At 32.3% G+C, this 18,710-nt stretch overlaps 2 protein-coding genes across 10 annotated transcripts; both read right to left on the bottom strand.

Moving 5' to 3' along the window:
- Nucleotides 1-4,901: 4,901 nt before the first annotated feature.
- Nucleotides 4,902-6,847, bottom strand: LOC114382943 (probable E3 ubiquitin-protein ligase XERICO). 2 transcript variants are annotated; one of them, XM_028342490.1, is made up of 3 exons: nucleotides 6,726-6,740; nucleotides 6,261-6,298; nucleotides 4,902-6,025 (listed from the first exon to the last, which is right to left on the bottom strand). In XM_028342490.1, exon 3 carries the CDS (start codon nucleotides 5,772-5,774, stop codon nucleotides 5,310-5,312), a length of 465 nt encoding a protein of 154 aa, XP_028198291.1. In that variant the 5' UTR covers nucleotides 5,775-6,025; nucleotides 6,261-6,298; nucleotides 6,726-6,740; the 3' UTR covers nucleotides 4,902-5,309. The 2 variants fall into 2 exon arrangements, with proteins under 2 accessions (XP_028198291.1, XP_028198290.1); XM_028342489.1 differs by lacking the exon at nucleotides 6,261-6,298 and having other exon boundaries at nucleotides 6,726-6,847.
- Nucleotides 6,848-9,587: 2,740 nt separating this feature from the next.
- On the bottom strand, nucleotides 9,588-17,022 carry LOC114384976 (zinc finger protein CONSTANS-LIKE 9-like). Of its 8 annotated transcripts, none has more exons than XM_028344856.1 (7): nucleotides 16,667-17,021; nucleotides 15,692-15,747; nucleotides 14,984-15,584; nucleotides 13,283-13,516; nucleotides 12,044-12,345; nucleotides 10,378-10,509; nucleotides 9,588-10,237 (listed from the first exon to the last, which is right to left on the bottom strand). In XM_028344856.1, exons 3-6 carry the CDS (start codon nucleotides 15,551-15,553, stop codon nucleotides 10,380-10,382), a joined length of 1,236 nt encoding a protein of 411 aa, XP_028200657.1. In that variant the 5' UTR covers nucleotides 15,554-15,584; nucleotides 15,692-15,747; nucleotides 16,667-17,021; the 3' UTR covers nucleotides 9,588-10,237; nucleotides 10,378-10,379. The 8 variants fall into 8 exon arrangements, with proteins under 8 accessions (XP_028200657.1, XP_028200655.1, XP_028200658.1 ...); XM_028344854.1 differs by having other exon boundaries at nucleotides 10,349-10,509; XM_028344857.1 differs by having other exon boundaries at nucleotides 9,588-10,509; nucleotides 14,984-15,578; nucleotides 15,692-15,744; nucleotides 16,667-17,022.
- Nucleotides 17,023-18,710: the final 1,688 nt, after the last annotated feature.

The raw sequence follows: 18,710 nt of genomic DNA on the forward strand, positions 1-18,710 counted from the left end.
GACTTCATTTTGTTACCTCCACGCAACCACATGTGAAACTCACTCTAGCTCCACCATCATGGGCGAGCACCCACCAAATTCATTATGGATTGCTCAATTCATAATGCATTTTTTTGTATTATGGATTGAGCAATCCATCATTAAAAAAATTACAAATTGAAAAATTCGTAATGCATTTGTACTAAGGATTGAACACTATAATGCATTGTTTATAATACAGATTGAGCAGTCCATAATACAAAAAAAAATACATTATTTAGATTGAGCAATCTACAATGCATTTGCACTATGGATTAAAATTTGTAATATATTTTTTTGTATTGTGAATTGAGAAGTCTGTAATACAAAAAATATATATTACGGATTAAGAAATCACAGATTGAACAATCCGTAATGGGATTAGAGGTACCAAAACTCAAGGCCTCACTTACCCTTTCTCCCCTAACCTTCATCTTCTAGACCAAAACTCAATGTTGCACTGATGCACACTTCACTTGCCTTGCTTTATTGACTCTCCTCACACTCACATTTTGTTAAGTCAAAAGACATTTTTGTCTTAAGACAAATTAAGACCCTTAATTATTTTTATTAGATGTAAAGAAATACAAAGGTTAAAAGTTGCATCTTATGTAAAATCTGTGTCTGATGTTTCATACCATATCCAATGCTTTATTAGAACACGCCTTGAGAAGTATGCGTTTGATATTTCAGACTATAGGCAGATAGAGTCATGATCTGATACGATATTTAAAATGACATTTAAGACTTTATTTAATACTTTGTGTTTGGGATCTCTTTTGCAGAAACATTCTCTTAAGATTTGTCGAATCCTATGAAGAATAAATGAAGTCAAGATCTGAAATTCCTCAATTGCCATAAAAAGAAGAGCTTTGGTGCACAAGATCTGCTCTAACATAAAAGGAAATGACTACCTAGTGCAATACTCAACACGCAAGCTTCGAAGAATGAACTCTCTGCATGAGAGAAGGACGTGCATTTAATGCAAGCATTAAATGCCCCTAACAACCACATTCATCAGACGAAGATCAAGTGTAGAATCTACCCACTGTGAGACAACGGACACTTGAAAAGGAGACTTATATAAATGAAAAGCTTTGAAGATTTGAAGTATCAATCTTGTGCAATAAACATTCATTATTCTTTCTGCACAATTTTTTTTGTATATTCTTATAAAGTTAGATAAAACTCTCAAAACATCTTGAACATATTAAGAGAAAAAAGACTAAGTATTGATTGTATATCTGTTTGTAAGAAGATTCTATATTTAGTCTCTATGTAAACTCAAACTAAAAATATCTTCTAATTTGTTTAGAGTCAATAGTGACTTGATAGAACAAATAATACTAGGTGTTAATCAAACTTGGGATAAAGCTTGATTTGTAGAGCCAGAAGTTTTCATGACTCAATACTTGTAATTTTATGAGAAGTTAGTGAAACTTGGTGATTTGCCAATAATTAGGCGTAGTCTAAATGGTAGAGATAAATCAGTATAACTCTTTGTGGTTGATATTTACTTGCTTTTCTTCTACTTTCAACTGATCTAAGGTATGGATTTGTTTTTAGACATTTGAAAACATCTAGTGCTCAATGTGTTTGTTTTCCATCATCTGGTTGTGTTTTTTAAAAGATTTGTTATCTATTTTTGCAAAGTTTTTTCCTCAGACGAAAACTTTGTTTGATTGCAAAAAAAGTTTTAAAAATCTCTAAAATCACAAATCAATCCCTCTTGTGATATTTATCTTTATACATTCACACACTTCACTTGAAGACTCTCTTTGGTGATGGCGCATGCGGAGGAAAGATGGGTGCACAAATCTGGGTGTGAGTGACATGCGTTTAGTTGGTGATAGGGTGGCAACGCGCAGAGGAAAAAAGGGGTGAGTAGTGGTGGTTCAGGGAGGAGGTGGTGGGAGAAAAAACAAAGGATAAAAGGGAATATTAGAAACTTAGAGGTGCACAAAGTAAAAAATGGAGTGCATTAAATAATTATCCTAAGTGTGATGAGAGCTTACCCATATAAATTGATGCCAATATGGGTTGGTCTGTTTAGCCCAGGGTTAAACATGTTTGCTTTGCACTAAACAAAAACATGTTTGCTTTGAAGGTTCGCATACAAACTCGTTTAACATGCATAACATATATTTAAAAAACATCTAGCTTTCTTCTCAAGAAAAAAAAATCTAGCTTACTATTTACTTGCCTAAAAAAAACTTACTATATAATTAATTGCACGATTTATATTTGACCTTTGGTGGTTATTTAATTTGGACTTGAGACATTTGATGCTTATTAATTGTTATTATTTGTATTATTTTTAATTTTTTCATGTTTTTCCATATGTTGGGATTATTCTTCCTACACCCAACAAATTTCTTCTACACCCAACATAATTTAAAAAATTAGACATTAGTTGGATGTTTACATATATAATTTTAAAATAAAAATCATAGGTTTCATAAAATTTTATATATGTAAATAAATTAATTATTAGATCATAATTAATTGTCACAAAATTTATTATCTAAATTTACATGTGCATTAAATATGCATTAAAAATTTTAGTATTATATATAGCGACATTAATTATTTTATAACATAATTGGCTTATTAACTCATATTGACCAATCTGTAAGCCTCATACATATTGCATTAATCCGTAAACCTCATACGAATTGACCCATCCGTATCAGCTTTATGGAAGGACAAAAATGAAATTACGCTGTCCTATTAGGTGTACCAGCAATTTTGCTAGGTGTACAAAGCAATGCCTTAGGCTCAACCGGGCCGATCTGCAAGCCCAACACAACATGGGTCACAAAGGTGGCCCAAGATGAGCCAATGCATACTTTGGGGAAATTTTTTTTCACACTCTTTCTTTTTCTTTACTTTCAGAAATTAAATAATTTTTTGTCAGTTTAATAATAATGAACAAAAGTATGCAGATTCCGTAACCGTGTGTCTTGATTAATAATAAAAAAGTTTAGTCAAGACAAGAGCCAAGTACTTTTCCTCCCATGTTCAACAGTGGCATACATATATTAACGTACCAGATAAGAAAAGATTTGAGTCAAAAAAGAAAAAGGAACATTAATAATGATAATAGTATTAGTGGGTAAATTAGATGCCCAATAAGCAGAAAACAAGTGGAGGCATTGCCGAATTAGGTTTCTAATCAGTGTCGGCGTCAGGCAGGTGGTTGAATTGTTAATTGTTGTGTGGCCACGATCACCACATATGAAGCATCTTTTCCACAAACAACATATACAATTATGGTCCAACTCAGTGCATCTTTCCTTCTTCTTTCCATTATTGATCCCCATTCTCTTGTGTTGCATTTTGACACGTACTCGGTTTTACCTTCAATTCAACTCATTCATCATTGATGTTTGTTCTTAGAAACCAAACCATCAAATTAGAAAATTCAAAATAAATCAATAAGATTCAATATAATCGATAGATAATGGAGTTCTTTGAATATGTTTATAGGGATTTGATTTCTTGACTTTATATGTGAATTTTTATTTTTATTTTGTGAGTGAGAAAACACACTTCAACAATCTTTATGTTTTTCGACAGGTATGAAGATTTTAAAAAGAAAAAATGAAATGCTATATGGATTAATTTTCTTTTTAAAAACGTTTTAATATTTTTTTTAAATTAAAAGTATTCCTCTAAAGGTAAACTGATACAAATAACAATTTTTTAACACAGCCTTTGGTTATTTATTATAATTACCAAATTCTAAAATATAACTTGTTAAATGAAAAGTAAGACTTGCAAAATTTTGTACTTTTTAATAAATTTTAGTTAATAATACATAATAAAATTTTTAATATATTTTATTCAATAACAATAAGAACATCTTGAAATTTGAAAAGAATATTCTATTAGGATTTCTCAACATGCAATAACACGCTATATTTGCATAAATTTCTCAATTGACATTCAGACAATTCCCTTTCATTCAAAGAACAATCTCTTTATTCTACTCAATTTGAACAGAATTAACTCTTTTTACTACTTTCATTTCAATGCATTTAAATAAACAATTTAGTTAAACATTTATTAATAAACTATAATGAAAAAAAAATGAACTTGTTTGAATAAATTTCTAGGTAAAGCTTATTAAAAAGAACTTACAAGCTTATAAAACTATTACAAATCACTTTTATAAGTTAAAGTAAACTCTACCAAGATTTTTATATATTTCAAGCCAAAAGAAAGTAATTTGCAGAAGTATTTTCCCTTGTTCAGGGGCCATGTTAAAGAGTCAATTTATATAATACTTGAAACATAGAAGCAGCACCACATAAACAAACCCTATAGGCCTATACAGTTTGCTTTCATAATTGTGCTAATCTGTCATGCGGCTGAGTGGTCGCCGCTAAGATTTTGATAGAATCAACATCAACCAAACCTATTAGGTTAGGGTTTGTTACATGGATCCAATACCATTTTATTTTATTCACTTGGATTCTATATAAAAAGACTATGTTAGGAAAGATAAAAAATTACTTTAATGATATTTTCGCTTTAAAAAATATATACATGCTTTTAAAAAAAATAAGTCTTTAAGTTAAAGAATATCCTTGGTGAAACCAAAAACATATACTTATATTCAAAACCAAATTTTCAAAAAGGCCATTTAGACATAAAAAGAAGAAAATAAAAACAAAAAAGCACCCCAATTTAACAAAAAATATCGTCATCCAATTACATTTAAAAAAAATATTTATGCTTTCAAAAAATTAAATCTTTAAGTTTGTTTGACTTTTATGATAGATACTTTAAAAACGATGAAATATAATTGAATAATAGTCTAAAATTATTTCATTCTTTCAATACATACTCATTATACTCTTTTTTAATGGTGTAAAAAATAAATTAAACAAAATATACTCTATTATGTGGCAACCAAAGCTATTTACACACTATATATACATGGTGAGGAGAGTTTGAAAGGCAAAACAAATGGATTCTACAATCCATGCTTCCAAATTAGGATCAAAATGCCCAAATATAGAATTAAGGCTCTGAGGTCCAAACAAGGTGGGCATTGTGAACAAACATAACATGCAAGCAAAAAGTATACTCCTCATTTGTGCTAAAGAGCACAGACAGAAGAAGGGAAAGCAAAACCCTCCACAAACTCTAGACCATAAAAGGCAAAAAGGTTAAAACTTAAAAAGGTGGCAGAACTCAGATGCATGAACATCAAAAACCCTCAAGAATATGTACACTACACTGTACATGAAACTCTCTCTTATTGGCATGCTCACTTGTTTTGCTTACTGAAAGCAAGGTGTGTCATCTTCGGGCATCAAGGGAGTCCGGCAAAGTGGGCATGTAATGTTCCAGTAGTCCAGCCACTTCTCCAAGCACACTTTGTGGAAGAGATGACCGCACGATAAGCGGTTTATCTCTGATTCGGGTTCAAACTGAGTGAGGCATACAGAGCAGTCATGTTCAAGTCGTTTAGAGCAGCACACACTGTCAAACCGAAGTGTCGGTGTCCGGCTTCTGAACTCTTCAATGTAACTCTCCGAGGGACTAAGATGCAATTCAAATGACTCAGGTGCGGCTTGGGAGGGATCTGGTGAAGAGGGTGAAGTGGAGGATGATGGAAGATGGATGCCAACAATGTGCAGGATTGTCCTTACAATGCCTTTGAATATGGAAATTGACAATACAGTGTTCACCAGAAGGACACATAATACTCCTTCAGATGGTGCTGGGAGACTAGAGAGGCCCATTTTGATCAATGCTGAGAGTCCTTTAGAGATACCAAGTTATAGATAAAGTTTGTGTTGCAAGTTGCAACTGATGAGGCTCAAAAACTGAGCTATGAAGACACAATAGATTGCCTTTGAATCAGGAAGAATCCACAAACATGGAAATGGGGAACCAAAAGGCAGGATTGCAATGTCAAGATGTCAACCTGATCAGTCAGTCAGAGAAGAAATACTAAGTATGGAAACTGTTGGTTTCTTCTTTAGTATCTGACCTGTAAAGAAATTAAAAGGAAAGATTAGAACATTAAATACTCAAATAAAATTAAGAGAATGATTCATGAATAAGATGGTGAACAATCAATACTAGATTAGAAGAACAAACATACTAGGCTTAAATCCTGACTATACAGCTGTTACAATATTTGATTTCACAAGTTATCCATACCAAAAAACAAATATCCATATGAAAGTGAATGACATAACAAGTTGCAAGAAACACACACTTACATATATATAATTGTCTCTTTTCTCAAGGGAAAGACCAGCTACCCAGAAAAAATTCGGATAAATCCAGCAACCCCATAATCATGAATTAGAAGAAAAATCAAATCAATATGCGAACAAACAAGTTAAAATCTAAGGTAGCATCTAGCATGTAATTTGCAGCAAAAAATTCTAGATTGAAAGTTGAGGAAACAAAATTAAATAACGAGCATTTGAGTGGCATATTCATCATCAACGAGATCTAATACATACCAAATCTTCACAGAGAATTTTTTTGATCTAATAACAAAAAAAAAAAAGGAAGAGGAAGAAGAAAATTCAGAACTTTACATGTCCACAGAACACTACCCCAACCCCAACCCCAACCCACGATTTAGCAATTTTGAACATAAACACAGAATTCCTAGATGACCCAGAGAAGAAAACTGAAAACCCAGATGAAAAGGAATGCATTTTGATGAGACTTACGAAGTGGGGTTTGGAGATTACGGTTCTGGAATGATGGAAAATCCGTAATTTCTTCTCTCTTTGCTTTATAGATAGAAGAAGAACCCCACCATCTCAGGGATTCATTATTGGCAACAATCCCCAGTGCCTTAACCATGGTTACACCTTACCCTTTCCTCACAATGCATTCTTTAACCATGGTTAACATTTTTTTTTCTTTTATCAAAAGAAACTAATAATATAATGGAAAAATAGTTGGGAAATAAATAATAAAAAATGAGAAAGGGACAAATAAGTCACAAGATCCGATTGATGCACTCATAATTTATGTTGGACTAATTAATCATCTTACCGGACTTGAGGATAAAGTTCCATGATTTTAATTTTAAACCCGAAAGAATTGATAGTGTTCCATGGCATGTTTCCAATTTTGGATTTTTATACTTTATTCTTATTTACAGCCTGAATTTATGCTTATAGCACCAGAATTTTTTTTATTGGTTGACATATTGTAAGTTATATTGTCACACAAAAAATAATAGATAAATAGTTATTTTTGTTTTTGAATATGTCAAGTGTAGACAAATTCGTCTCCAAAAAATGAAAATTCAAATTTTAGTCCCAAAAAATGAAAAAAAAAATACGACAAATTCATTCATTCGTTGGTAACCGTTAATGAAAAAGCTTATGTGACACAAAAAGACGAAAATGTCACAAAGATATTGTCAATGTGACTGATGAATAGATTAAACCAAAATGTCAATAAATTTTCATTGGACTAATTTGTTAGATCATGGTGATCTGTGGCGGGCACTGCCCACTTTGCCCTATTCTCCCTCCAGCGCTCGCTTTGCCGTCGTCTGGTGCCTCTCCGACAGCACCAGGGACTCAACATACTCACCCTTAAGTACGACAAGATGCAGGTTGGTTCTTACAAAACTTTTATCAGACACTTGGTGAGCATTGGAATAACGACTAATGCTGCTTCGGGGACGAACCTGGCCAAGTGTGGAGCAAATAACTGCTGAAAACATCTAAGTAGGAAACCCACCCCAAGATGAGTGCTCTCCTATTCCAACTTCCCCATAGCCTTCAATAACATAACCGAGACAACAATGAGTTCTCTGCCCCAGCGCGAATGGAGCGAAAGAAGTTTTGAGAATTCAAGATAATGTGACATTTTTGGGACCCGGAACAAAAATTAAAAAAAGGACCCCTAATCAACGAAAACGTATTTCATAAATAATTAATCGACACAAAATTTCACAAATTTATAAATTCAATCATAAAAAACTAATACACAAAACTCTTATATATTAAAAAATTTATCAAAATAAAATTAATAATTTTTTAAAAAAGTTATAGAACTCGTCGATCTGAACCGTCGATCACCTTGCGCATATATTCGAGACTGTTCCAACAGTGCTAAAGACCATTAAATTTGATTGCAATTTGTAATTCGTGTTCTTGTAATGAGATGCCGATTGGTTAAGAAAGGATTAATAACTAAAGTGTATGTTGCTATATGGTTGAAAAAGGGGTTATTTATTTGGTTATCAGATCTGCTACATAGTGTGATCGACATAGCAGCTTTAACAAGTCTTATAGAAAGGATGATCCGAGATGGGTAGAACTGAGCTTGCAAGGAGCTTTTAATGTAAATGACTGCTACATCTGTCGAAGGGCGTTGAAGTTTATTGAGATTTATTTACTTTTAACGTTGAGAATTGGTTCCTTTTTTAAATTTTCACTCTGTTTTACGTGTTTTAATTATAATTTATTTTGGTGCTTCTGGGTTGCGCTTGAAGATGATGGTGGCTGTTGCTATGGTGTTTGGTGATGGAAATTGATTTTAAACCACCGATCTGGGTTTGGTAGAAAAGGATTTCTTGTAATTTTTTTCTTAGCCTGTGTAGCGATTTTAACGGTCACAAATTATTGTAATTTGATTTTTTCTCTCTCTAATTTGTGATAAATTTTAACTCCTAAAACTATATTTTATAATTTAAAATAAAAAATGTCATTTAGGTTTAAATTCATCTAAATATAAGATATTTTACGGGAGAAAAAATGTATTTTAACCAAAAAAATAAACATGTTTTTTTCTTATAATTTTTTTAAAAAAATTGCAAGATAATTTTAATTATTTTTAAATTATATTAAAATTAACTATGTTTATGGATGTTATAATTTAAGTATTTTTGACTTGTGTTTTGAAATTTAAATTAAAAAATATTTGTAAATAGAAACTTAAAACTAAAATGTATAAAGTACAGAATACTTGCTAGTAATGCCAATGAATGTAAGCCATAAAATAACATATAATTTGGTTAACTTTGAACCAAACACCAGAAAAGATAAAATAGGATCTACTTAATTAAAGATTTTTTTTATTTTCACAAATAATTATAAAGACTCTTATTTTAATATCCTTTCCTATTTTAAATACGTGTACAAAAATAATATCAGGTTGTCAAACAAAGTGAAAAAATAAAGTAACATTTTTATAATATTTATAAATACAGAATAAAAATTGGAAATGTTTTCTCAAATTAATCTGGCCCTTTGTACCAAAAACAAGTTAATCGGGTCCTTATAACTTGCATAACTGTAGTTTTAATAAAGAAGTTACCAAAATAAATTCATATATAGTTTGTGTATCTATTTTGATAAAAACAAAACAAAAAGTGGAAAAACATTTATCTCGGAATACGTTAGAGAAATAATACAGATTATAAAAATGATAACAAAAATTGAATGAAGTTGAAAAAAAAAACTCGAGAAATTTACACATCTTTTACTCATCGATTTCTTCTACACAATGCACAAGGTTCTTCAGTAATAGGGTTTCTTTTTTTTTTTAGAAGTGACTTACAATTACAATTCAAGTAAATTCGCCATGTAATTGAACTCAAATAAAATACAAACAAAATTTTTATGGATACATGACACATGTCCAAAATATAGAATGTTTCGTGTCATCAAAATAAATAGCAGCATCCTATTCTATACATAAATAACCTTCGAATTTACAATTTGTCATACCTAAGAAACTGTTGGGCCATTACGCCTCTAACTGCATTTATGTATATTCTGCACTATACATGGCAAGGAGAGAGGGACAAAATATTACAGCCTACAACAGTGTAGAAGATTGTCTAGAACTTATCAAATTGAGCCACTTATCATGCCATCATAGGCACTTGTATATGTGACTTAGGATCAGTGAGGAGTTGACATAAAATATGACAAACTATGAGCAAAATCAAGGCCAAAGGGCTTAAAAAGAATTTTGCATTAGATTAGAATTAAGAAGCAGGATTTGCCAAGTTAAACAGAAAGGCAACCAAAATTCATGACACATTGCATGAAGGGGGCAGTTTGTGATGCTGCTGTCATGTCAGCTGAAATTGCAACTGGGATTGCCCATTGCAGTGAAGGACACACAATCTGCTCCTGAGCTTTTACACTGTCAATTTCATTGGACAAGGGCCTGCTTACAACCTTCTTCCCCTTGAAGAAAATTTATGCCCCTGTCATAAAATCAGACACCTTGTCATTGCATGGAGAAAGAATGCATCAAATTTCATCCATTTTTTCAGGTAAGAGTTACTTTTCTTTTGCAACTATAGAGTGATTCTTTCCTTTTATAGAACATGGTTAAAAGTTGTACACTCAGCAGCTTCTGGTTTGGTTCAAAGGGTCATAGTCATAGACATCACCGGCTTTGACAAATCGACCCTTCACACGCTTTCTGACATCAGCCCTAGCCTTGCGAGAGGCATACCTTACTTTCTTCTCGAACCTAATAAGATAACCACAATTGATGTTAAATCACCAGCAAAGCAAATAAGTTATAAAATTTAGAAACAAATCATATCCAATAATTAGCAAGTAGTTATATTGCTCAGCAACAAAGATAGCAACCCAAACTAACGAACTTATGACAGGATATCCTTAATTGGAAGATCATATGGTGTTCAATGATAGCATGTTATGCATTCATTCCATTCATTGATCTAACACCACATCACGTGTGGTACATACATACACAAATGCACTACAGTTGGAGCTTGGAAACAACAACCATTTGCATAACTAGTGGGATTTTATTGGTTGAAATCTGTTGGAAAGCCACCTTAATTACGGTCAACCCTAGCCTGCCTTAGTTGCAGCCTGTTTGGGAGCTTCCTTAATTGCAGCCTCAAGTGTGGTGGTTTAGTTCCACATCAACTATAGATATGGCTTAAATAGTCAATCTTACAAGCTGGTTTTGTGGGATTGAGTTAGGCCTCAAACCAAAATTTTATGATGGCATCAAAACTAATCCTAGATCCATTGTTGGGCCACCTACATTTGCATTGCTGCAGGTCAGTAGCACTGGGTGTGAGGAGTGTTGGAAAGCTGCCTTAATTGCAGTCACCCTTAGCCCGCCTTAGTTGCAACCTCTTAAAGAGCTGCCTTAATTGAAAATTTGCAACCTCGAGGGTGGTGGTTTAGTTCCACATTGACTAGAAATGTGACCTAATTAGAGCTCATAGCTTGGACCGTCCTCACCTGTCATCACCTTACAAGCCAATTTTGTGGGGTTGAGTTAGGCTCCAAACCCAAATTCTAAGAAAATCTTGATACCTATTTTGTTCATCACTACCTTATCATTTCAGTGAACTGGAAACTGTAAGAGTGAAGAGAAAGGTATAACTTGGTTTATCAAGTTGGTCAATGAGATGATAAAATCAATGCTCTATGGCAATGAGTGTTAGGTATGAGGTGCCAACAAGAGCCAAAAAAATAATGTGTCCTGGACATGAGGATGTTCAGTTGGATGAGTGGAAATACAATAAAGATTTAGGAACAAATGAAACTGAGAAAGTCGGACCATCACCTATTGAGGACAAGATGATAAAACTTGGCTAAGGTAGTTTGGTCACCTGAGAGATGATCAATAGAGACAAGGACAGGTTCAGAAAACATCTAGGAGGGCAAAAATGGACAAAACTTTCTGCATAATTGTATTAGTGGCAGTGAGACACTGGGATACAAGGCCATAGATTTTTTATAATCTATATAAAAAGCTACAATCTACATATACAACTTAAAAAAAAAGAAAGAAAAATTGAGGATTCCCCCTCCCTCTTCCAAGCTGTTTCTGTATAGAGGCTTCACCTAATAGGATAAGGCTCAGTTGCTATTGTTGTTGTAAGATTAATAGTCCCATCTTGAGACCAGAACAAAGACATTGGATTGTGGCCTCCCACTACTTTCATGTCAACAAAGAAACAACAGTAATATGGAATCAACACCAATAACTATAAATAAAATCATTACAACTAACGTACTTCCGGGTCTTCTTCTTTTCCTTATAGCGCATGACAGCATTGCTGCGGTTAGCAGAATGCAGAGAACTCTCAGGGCAAGGAGGACACCAGGGAGGCTCTCCCATGAGAAGCATTGAAGAAGCACCACAATCTTGATAGTCACCAACACTATCTTTGGTAACACCAGAGAAAGAAATGTTTGATAGAGATTGCCTTGCCGTAAAACAAACAATTGGTTCAGTTTTTGTACTCATCATTGAGTCTGCAGATGCTGCATTGCTGCATGCTGGTTGGATAGCATTGACCAACTCAGCAGACGATCCCTAGAAAATAGAAAGAAAAGTTTAGATATGATGCAAAAACATTTAACTCAGATCCCACAAAAAAAAAAAAAAAATCCCATCACTCAAACTTAAATGTATGCCCCATAAGTGGGAGAACAAAATATAAGTAAAGCTTCAAATAAATAAAAGAGATTTAAGGAATTGAAATACACAGATATATTCTACCTAAAAAAAAACACACATTTATATTTTTTATTATTGCTGGTGTTACAATTTTGCAAAATGGAGTCCAGGCAATCAGGACTAAACATCAGCACTTTGGATGTTATCAATTTGTACATATTACAGATGAACTATATAGTTTACAATATGATGATAACAATTTTTTGATGATAAAGGTCACTGGAAGCACCGATGAGGAGAGCAGATTTCATTGTTTTTTAGTCCTATGAAGGAGGTGGGGAGGAGAGACCAAGAAGGACTTTGGAGAAAGCTGTTAATAGGAATCTCATGATAAATAATATCTCTGAAAATTTTATCTCTAACCGGGTCGAATGACGTCATGTTATTCATGTAGCCAACCTCACCATCTTCCTTCCCCTTCAAATCATTAAGATAATAAAGCTTGGGCTTACTCAATTAGGAAGGTACTTGATATAGCATTTAAAAGAAATTTAGGTAGTGGGAAAATCCTGTTGAGATTGAGGTGTAAGCCCTATATATAAATCATTTCGTTCTATCATACAAATTAAGATATTCATTATCACCAGATCATCAGGGAGATAACAAGGGACACAAGTGAACAGGCTAAAAGATCATTGTAAAGTGTAAAATTTAATCACATTAAAATTCATAGATGCACATCTCAACAACAAAAAACATGGCTCAGTTATATGGAATAGATGATGCTCCAATAATAATAATAATAATAGAAAAATCAATCTTATCACAGGAAAGGATGGTGAGATTTGAGTACCTCAGCAGCAACAGCACCCTGACAATGGGAATCACCAGCACTAGCAGACATGTCCTTTGTCTCAAATAAGCTATTAATTCCACCATTTTCAAAAAGCTCTTCAGAGTGACTGAGAGCCATCCCAAAAAGTTCCTCGTAGTTCTCAAGTTGTAGATCCACTTCATCCATGATGAAATCATCATATAGATCATCATCTTCATATATTCCAGAAACTTTCTTCCCAGGACAGTACAACTGCAGATTCATCATGAGAGATTAACTAAGTAATTAGATGAAACAATAATATAGAAAACTAATGGTAGAGTAACTTATTTCAGTAAGAAGATAAAAGTTGGCAGAATCATAGATAATGGCCTTGTAGTTAACATGTAAGCTATAAGGTCATTGTGTTTTTGCAAGCACATCATTATGTCATTGCCATATACTGTCATCAAGTTGCATAGGTCAAAATGTTAAACTGATTAAGAGTAGTGAAGAGAGAAAATATACAGATGCCCAACCCTTGTAGATAAGGTGCAATTATCCATGTAAATAAGCTACAAGGACAATATTCATATCCTTTGCAAACCACTCACCATTTCTTTTCACTTATTTTCAATTATCATCAGCCCTAAACTTGTTCCCCCCCCCAAAGGCCAAATAAAATCTTTTCAAATTAAATTGGCTACTGTCACATGCATTGAAGGTATCTAAAAGATAGAAAGTATCAAGCAAGGTCAGTTGTTCCTGCTTTGAGTTCAAGGTACCAATAAATCAGGAAAGCTGAAAGTTCTATGAAACTAAATTATAATTTTGACCAAGAAATAACATACAGGCAAAATCAAAGCAAATCTGTTTTGAATGCTGTAATAGTCATTTAGAAAATGAATTATAAATCAATCACACTATATAAAAATGATTTAGCCAAAAAAATGGCAGTTGATGAGAAACTACTTACGAATGATTACCAGATAGTTTTGCTATTAATGTCATGGCTTCTACAAATAAAACATCTATATCAAAACCATATAATAATTGACAAAAAGAACTCATTCCTTGCAAGCATACAATTTCATACACTGTTTCATTATTAGAATGTTCATCTCCATCACACCTAGTACGGTTATGATTTTCCAATAGTTTTGCCTATTATAAATAGATACATTACATATATCACATACATATCTAGTAGATATGTATAAAAATTCATAAAACATAATAAATATATAATTGCAATTCTGGAAATTCAAATTAAGAACATAATTCTTGCACGTTACAAAAACAAAATAAAAATTATAAATCATTGTTATCATAATAGGAATAGTATCAATCTCATTACTTTCTTGAAATTATCCATAAAGAGGACAATTTCTATTTTGTGTTCATCAAGGGACAATGCTTCTATGTTTCATATGTAGCTGTATAGGATTTTCATAACTTTTTTAAAGGTTTGATACTTCACAATACCAAGATATGTATTGGTAAGTATCAGAGAGCATCAGATACAAATATTTGAAGCAAATTGAAGTACTGGTGCTTCATAGGTTTTTACTATAATTTTGTTGCTTCTATAAGGGGGAAAAAACAAACCATCAAATAAATTTACACAAAGAATTCATTTCTTGCAACCTAGCAATTTTGTTCGGCCTGCAGTTGCTAGAATGCCCAACAAATCCAGTACAGTTATACATTTGGGACAAAAATGAAAACATGAGGCTATACCTTGGGCATACATTCATTGGCAGGTCCAGGCGGCTGGTCTAGAATACGAGGTTCTGAGCTTGACTCAGGTACTGAAGATGTGCCAGCCCAAGATTTACCCTTGCTGGGTAGATCAGTCACTTCAGCTGAACCAGACACATTCTGCCCTTCTGGAGAAGCCCAAGCATTCTTATTGCTGTTCTCATTAATGCTCATCAAACCTAGTTCCTGCTCACATGCTTCACCCATAGAAGGGATGTCTAAGAAAAAGGACCATATTGAAGAAAATTCTGCAGCTGAAGGGCAGCCAGAGTAGCAATTGATTGATTGCCTCTTGTGTGTCGAAGAAGATGGTGAGGTACCATGACCCAACCAATCACAGTTCTGACAAAGTGAAATCTTCTCATCAACACACCTCACAAATGCAGGTTGCGAATTGCATCTCTCGCATACAAGGGTTCTCGAATGACGCCTAGAAAGGGCATTAGCAGAATGAACATTTCGATCACACGACAAACATAAGCACGCAGCATCAGAGCGGCAGTACACCAGGGACCTCTGGTCTCCACAAAAATCACATAAGTAACCCATCTTTAAACTGCCTCTACTTTTGCTCCTGAATCTAAATGAACAATTCCCTGTTATTAATTATATCTATACAAACTACAACAGAAGTTCCTTCTTATCTTAAGTTATTGAAACTGAACTGAGCTCGGTTGTAGAACTTACAAGCTGTTGGACAATATGATGAAGGAAGCTTTAGTTCAGTTCTGCAAATTCAGCTGCTGCAAAGAGATAATAAGTAAGCATTTTGACAAGAATTTATACCTACTTAGTAATATGAAGACTAGAGAAAAGAAAAATGAAAAGGGAATTCTAATGCAAACTATGAACAATGTATAGATGTCATGCCATGACTAGTAATTTATCGAACTGGGATGAAACAGTATGAATTGAAAACATGCAGCCAAGATCAAACAGTGTAGATTAGAGAGCCAACTAAAAGAAGAAAAAAAAATAAACAAATTGTTCGACAACCAAACTCACAAAACTATGTCACAGCAACAAGAAAATACACAAAACAGCACACAATTCTATCTAAAGAAGAATGATAAAAGATAAATTTAAATTAAATTATAAATAATTATGACTACATTAGCTCATGATAATACTTTGAGAAGAATTTCCAAAGGGAAATACGAGTTTAGATTTGGAAAATAAGAGTAAAAAAAAATAATTTTATACAACTGAATTATCATTTTTCAGACAAAGGAACCAACCAGACTTCTATTTTCAGTTAATAAAAAATGCATTTCCATCATAAGAGAACCGTAGTAGAAAATTCACTAAAAAAAATTTAACTCGAATTTAATGCGAATTAATTACGAATAACAGATCAATTCTCAACAAACAAAATGTCAGAAACATCTGCAAACACATCATCAAATAAACCCAAAGAAGAGAACAAAAGATGAAGCAGAAACAACAACAAATCTAATCACATCCAATTACCCCTAAATCAAAATTCTCAACTTTTCCTTATCTGAATCTCCCAGAAAAGTCTTCACCCCCAGAAAAACATGAACTTTGTAAAAGAAAAAAAAACACTTTTTTAATATTAAAAAAACAAAAAAGAAGGCATGTATTTGTACGAAAGATGCAACAGGGAGGAAGGAGAGAGAGATCAGAAGGCAAGAAAATTACCATACGGCAAGAAATACAGAGAGAGGACAAGATCGGTAAGGAAAAGGGGTCTGTTGCTTTTTTCAGAAAAACTATAAAAATAATATTTTTAAGCAAAAATTGAAAGCAAAGGAACCCTAGAGAGGTGGTGGAGAAAGCTGGACTTTTCAGAAGAACAAACACAGACCCTTTGTGTTTTGTGTTGTGTGTGTGACTGTGTATCTCTCTCTCTCTCCTCTGCTCTGTTCAGATAGATAGGAATAGGTAGAATTTAGATTAGATATGATGGGAGGGTTGGTGTAGGTGTAGGTGTAAGTGTGAGAAGAGAATAATGCAATGTTGTAGGTAATGTGACATGAGCAATGGAAAGAAGAGAAAAAGTGTTAGATTTTAGATTGATAATAGAAAGTGCATAACAAAAGAGTAAAAAAACTTGGTATGCAATGGCAAGTGGGGCCATGTCTTTTTCCCTAGTGAATGCAAAAGCTTATTAGACCACATCACCTTTTTTTTCTTTATTGGTCCACCCCATAAAAATAACTATTTTTTTTATCAAAATATTAATACAATTAATTCCAATAAGAAGGGTGATTAATATTTGTAGAAAATTGTTAGATAAATATTTTTTAAAATATAATTTATTTTATATTCAAAATTAAGATTCAAATTCTAAGACTATTATTTTGATGAAAAAAGTAAAACATAAAAGAAATAGAAAGTAATATAAGATGAGATTCACAATTTTATTTTCTAATTTAATTCAAAAAAATATCTTATTTTACTCTCTTTTTTTCCATTTTTTTCACTCTACTAAACAATATCCAAATTACTTAGTTAAACAAGAGACATTCTTATCACATGTTAACTATTGATTTTACCACCATAGTAGAAGAACCGAAGAAGTGGTACCCATTTTGCTGATTTGTTTGTTTGCCTAACAACATGGATTTTTCTCTCTCCTACGCTTTAGGGTATGGTGGCATATTTTATTGTGTTAAATGCTAAAAAAGCATTATTAGTTGTCGTACCGAGAATGAACTTTTTGCTAAAAAGTGCGTCACATGTTGGATGAGGTGGACAGATAGAAGGTTATTTTGTGACCCCTTTTTTCACAATCTGGTTCGCTTTTTCTGTTGCCTTTTCACACTCAGCTTTTATGAGTTTCTGTGGAATTGTTTTCTAGATGCCCCTTCACTGCACTGTTTATTTCGTATTCTCACACCAATCACTTGTTAATTACTAATTTCTCCAGCCCTGCTTATAATACATTTTTAATTAATTCAAGTCTCTAAAAAAATAATTATTTTTTCTTAAATCTCTCAATTATTTATACCATCATTTTAAAATCATTTTTTTCTTATCTATATCCACTTAATTCATTCTCATTAAAGTTTGAAGAGATAATAATTAAATCAAAATATATAAAGAAAAAAATAATTAATGTATCTAAAAATTAAAAAAAAATCTAATAAAAAGAAACAAATAAATTTTAAGAAAAGATCTTGTAATCATCGACGAAATAAATACTAATTTTAAAACTTATGCACATCATTAATTAATTATAATTTATATTTTTTTCTGTCGAAGAGTTTATCTCATTATATCGATATAAATTGTTATAAATTCACTAATACATGTTTCTTATTCTTATGAATAAAAATAATTATTTTCTCAATTTCTTAAGTGTCAATATTAGAAGAAAAAAAATTTAATTTTAAATTTTAATATAATATTAATTATTTTTATTTTTTATGTCCTCGATAACATAGTAGCTTCTTCTTTTTTAGACAAAATAACATAGTTTTTAGACTGTTGTTGTATTGTTATATTGTTTCCTATGAAAAACATCAATTCTATAAAATTGTCTTACTCTTTCTTGATTTGTATAAATAAACTTAGAAAGACACTTATCATAGAACAGATGTAATATGTTTAGGATAAATTTTAAGAATTTAATTAAGATGGATTATTAGTGTAATCTTTTTTTATAATTTTCAGTTAATTAACTATAAGTAAAAGATTCTATTTAAACCATATTTTAATTATTTTATTATGAAGTATATAA

This window comes from Glycine soja, chromosome 14, assembly GCF_004193775.1.
Source record: "Glycine soja cultivar W05 chromosome 14, ASM419377v2, whole genome shotgun sequence".
Lineage (NCBI taxonomy): Eukaryota > Viridiplantae > Streptophyta > Magnoliopsida > Fabales > Fabaceae > Glycine > Glycine soja.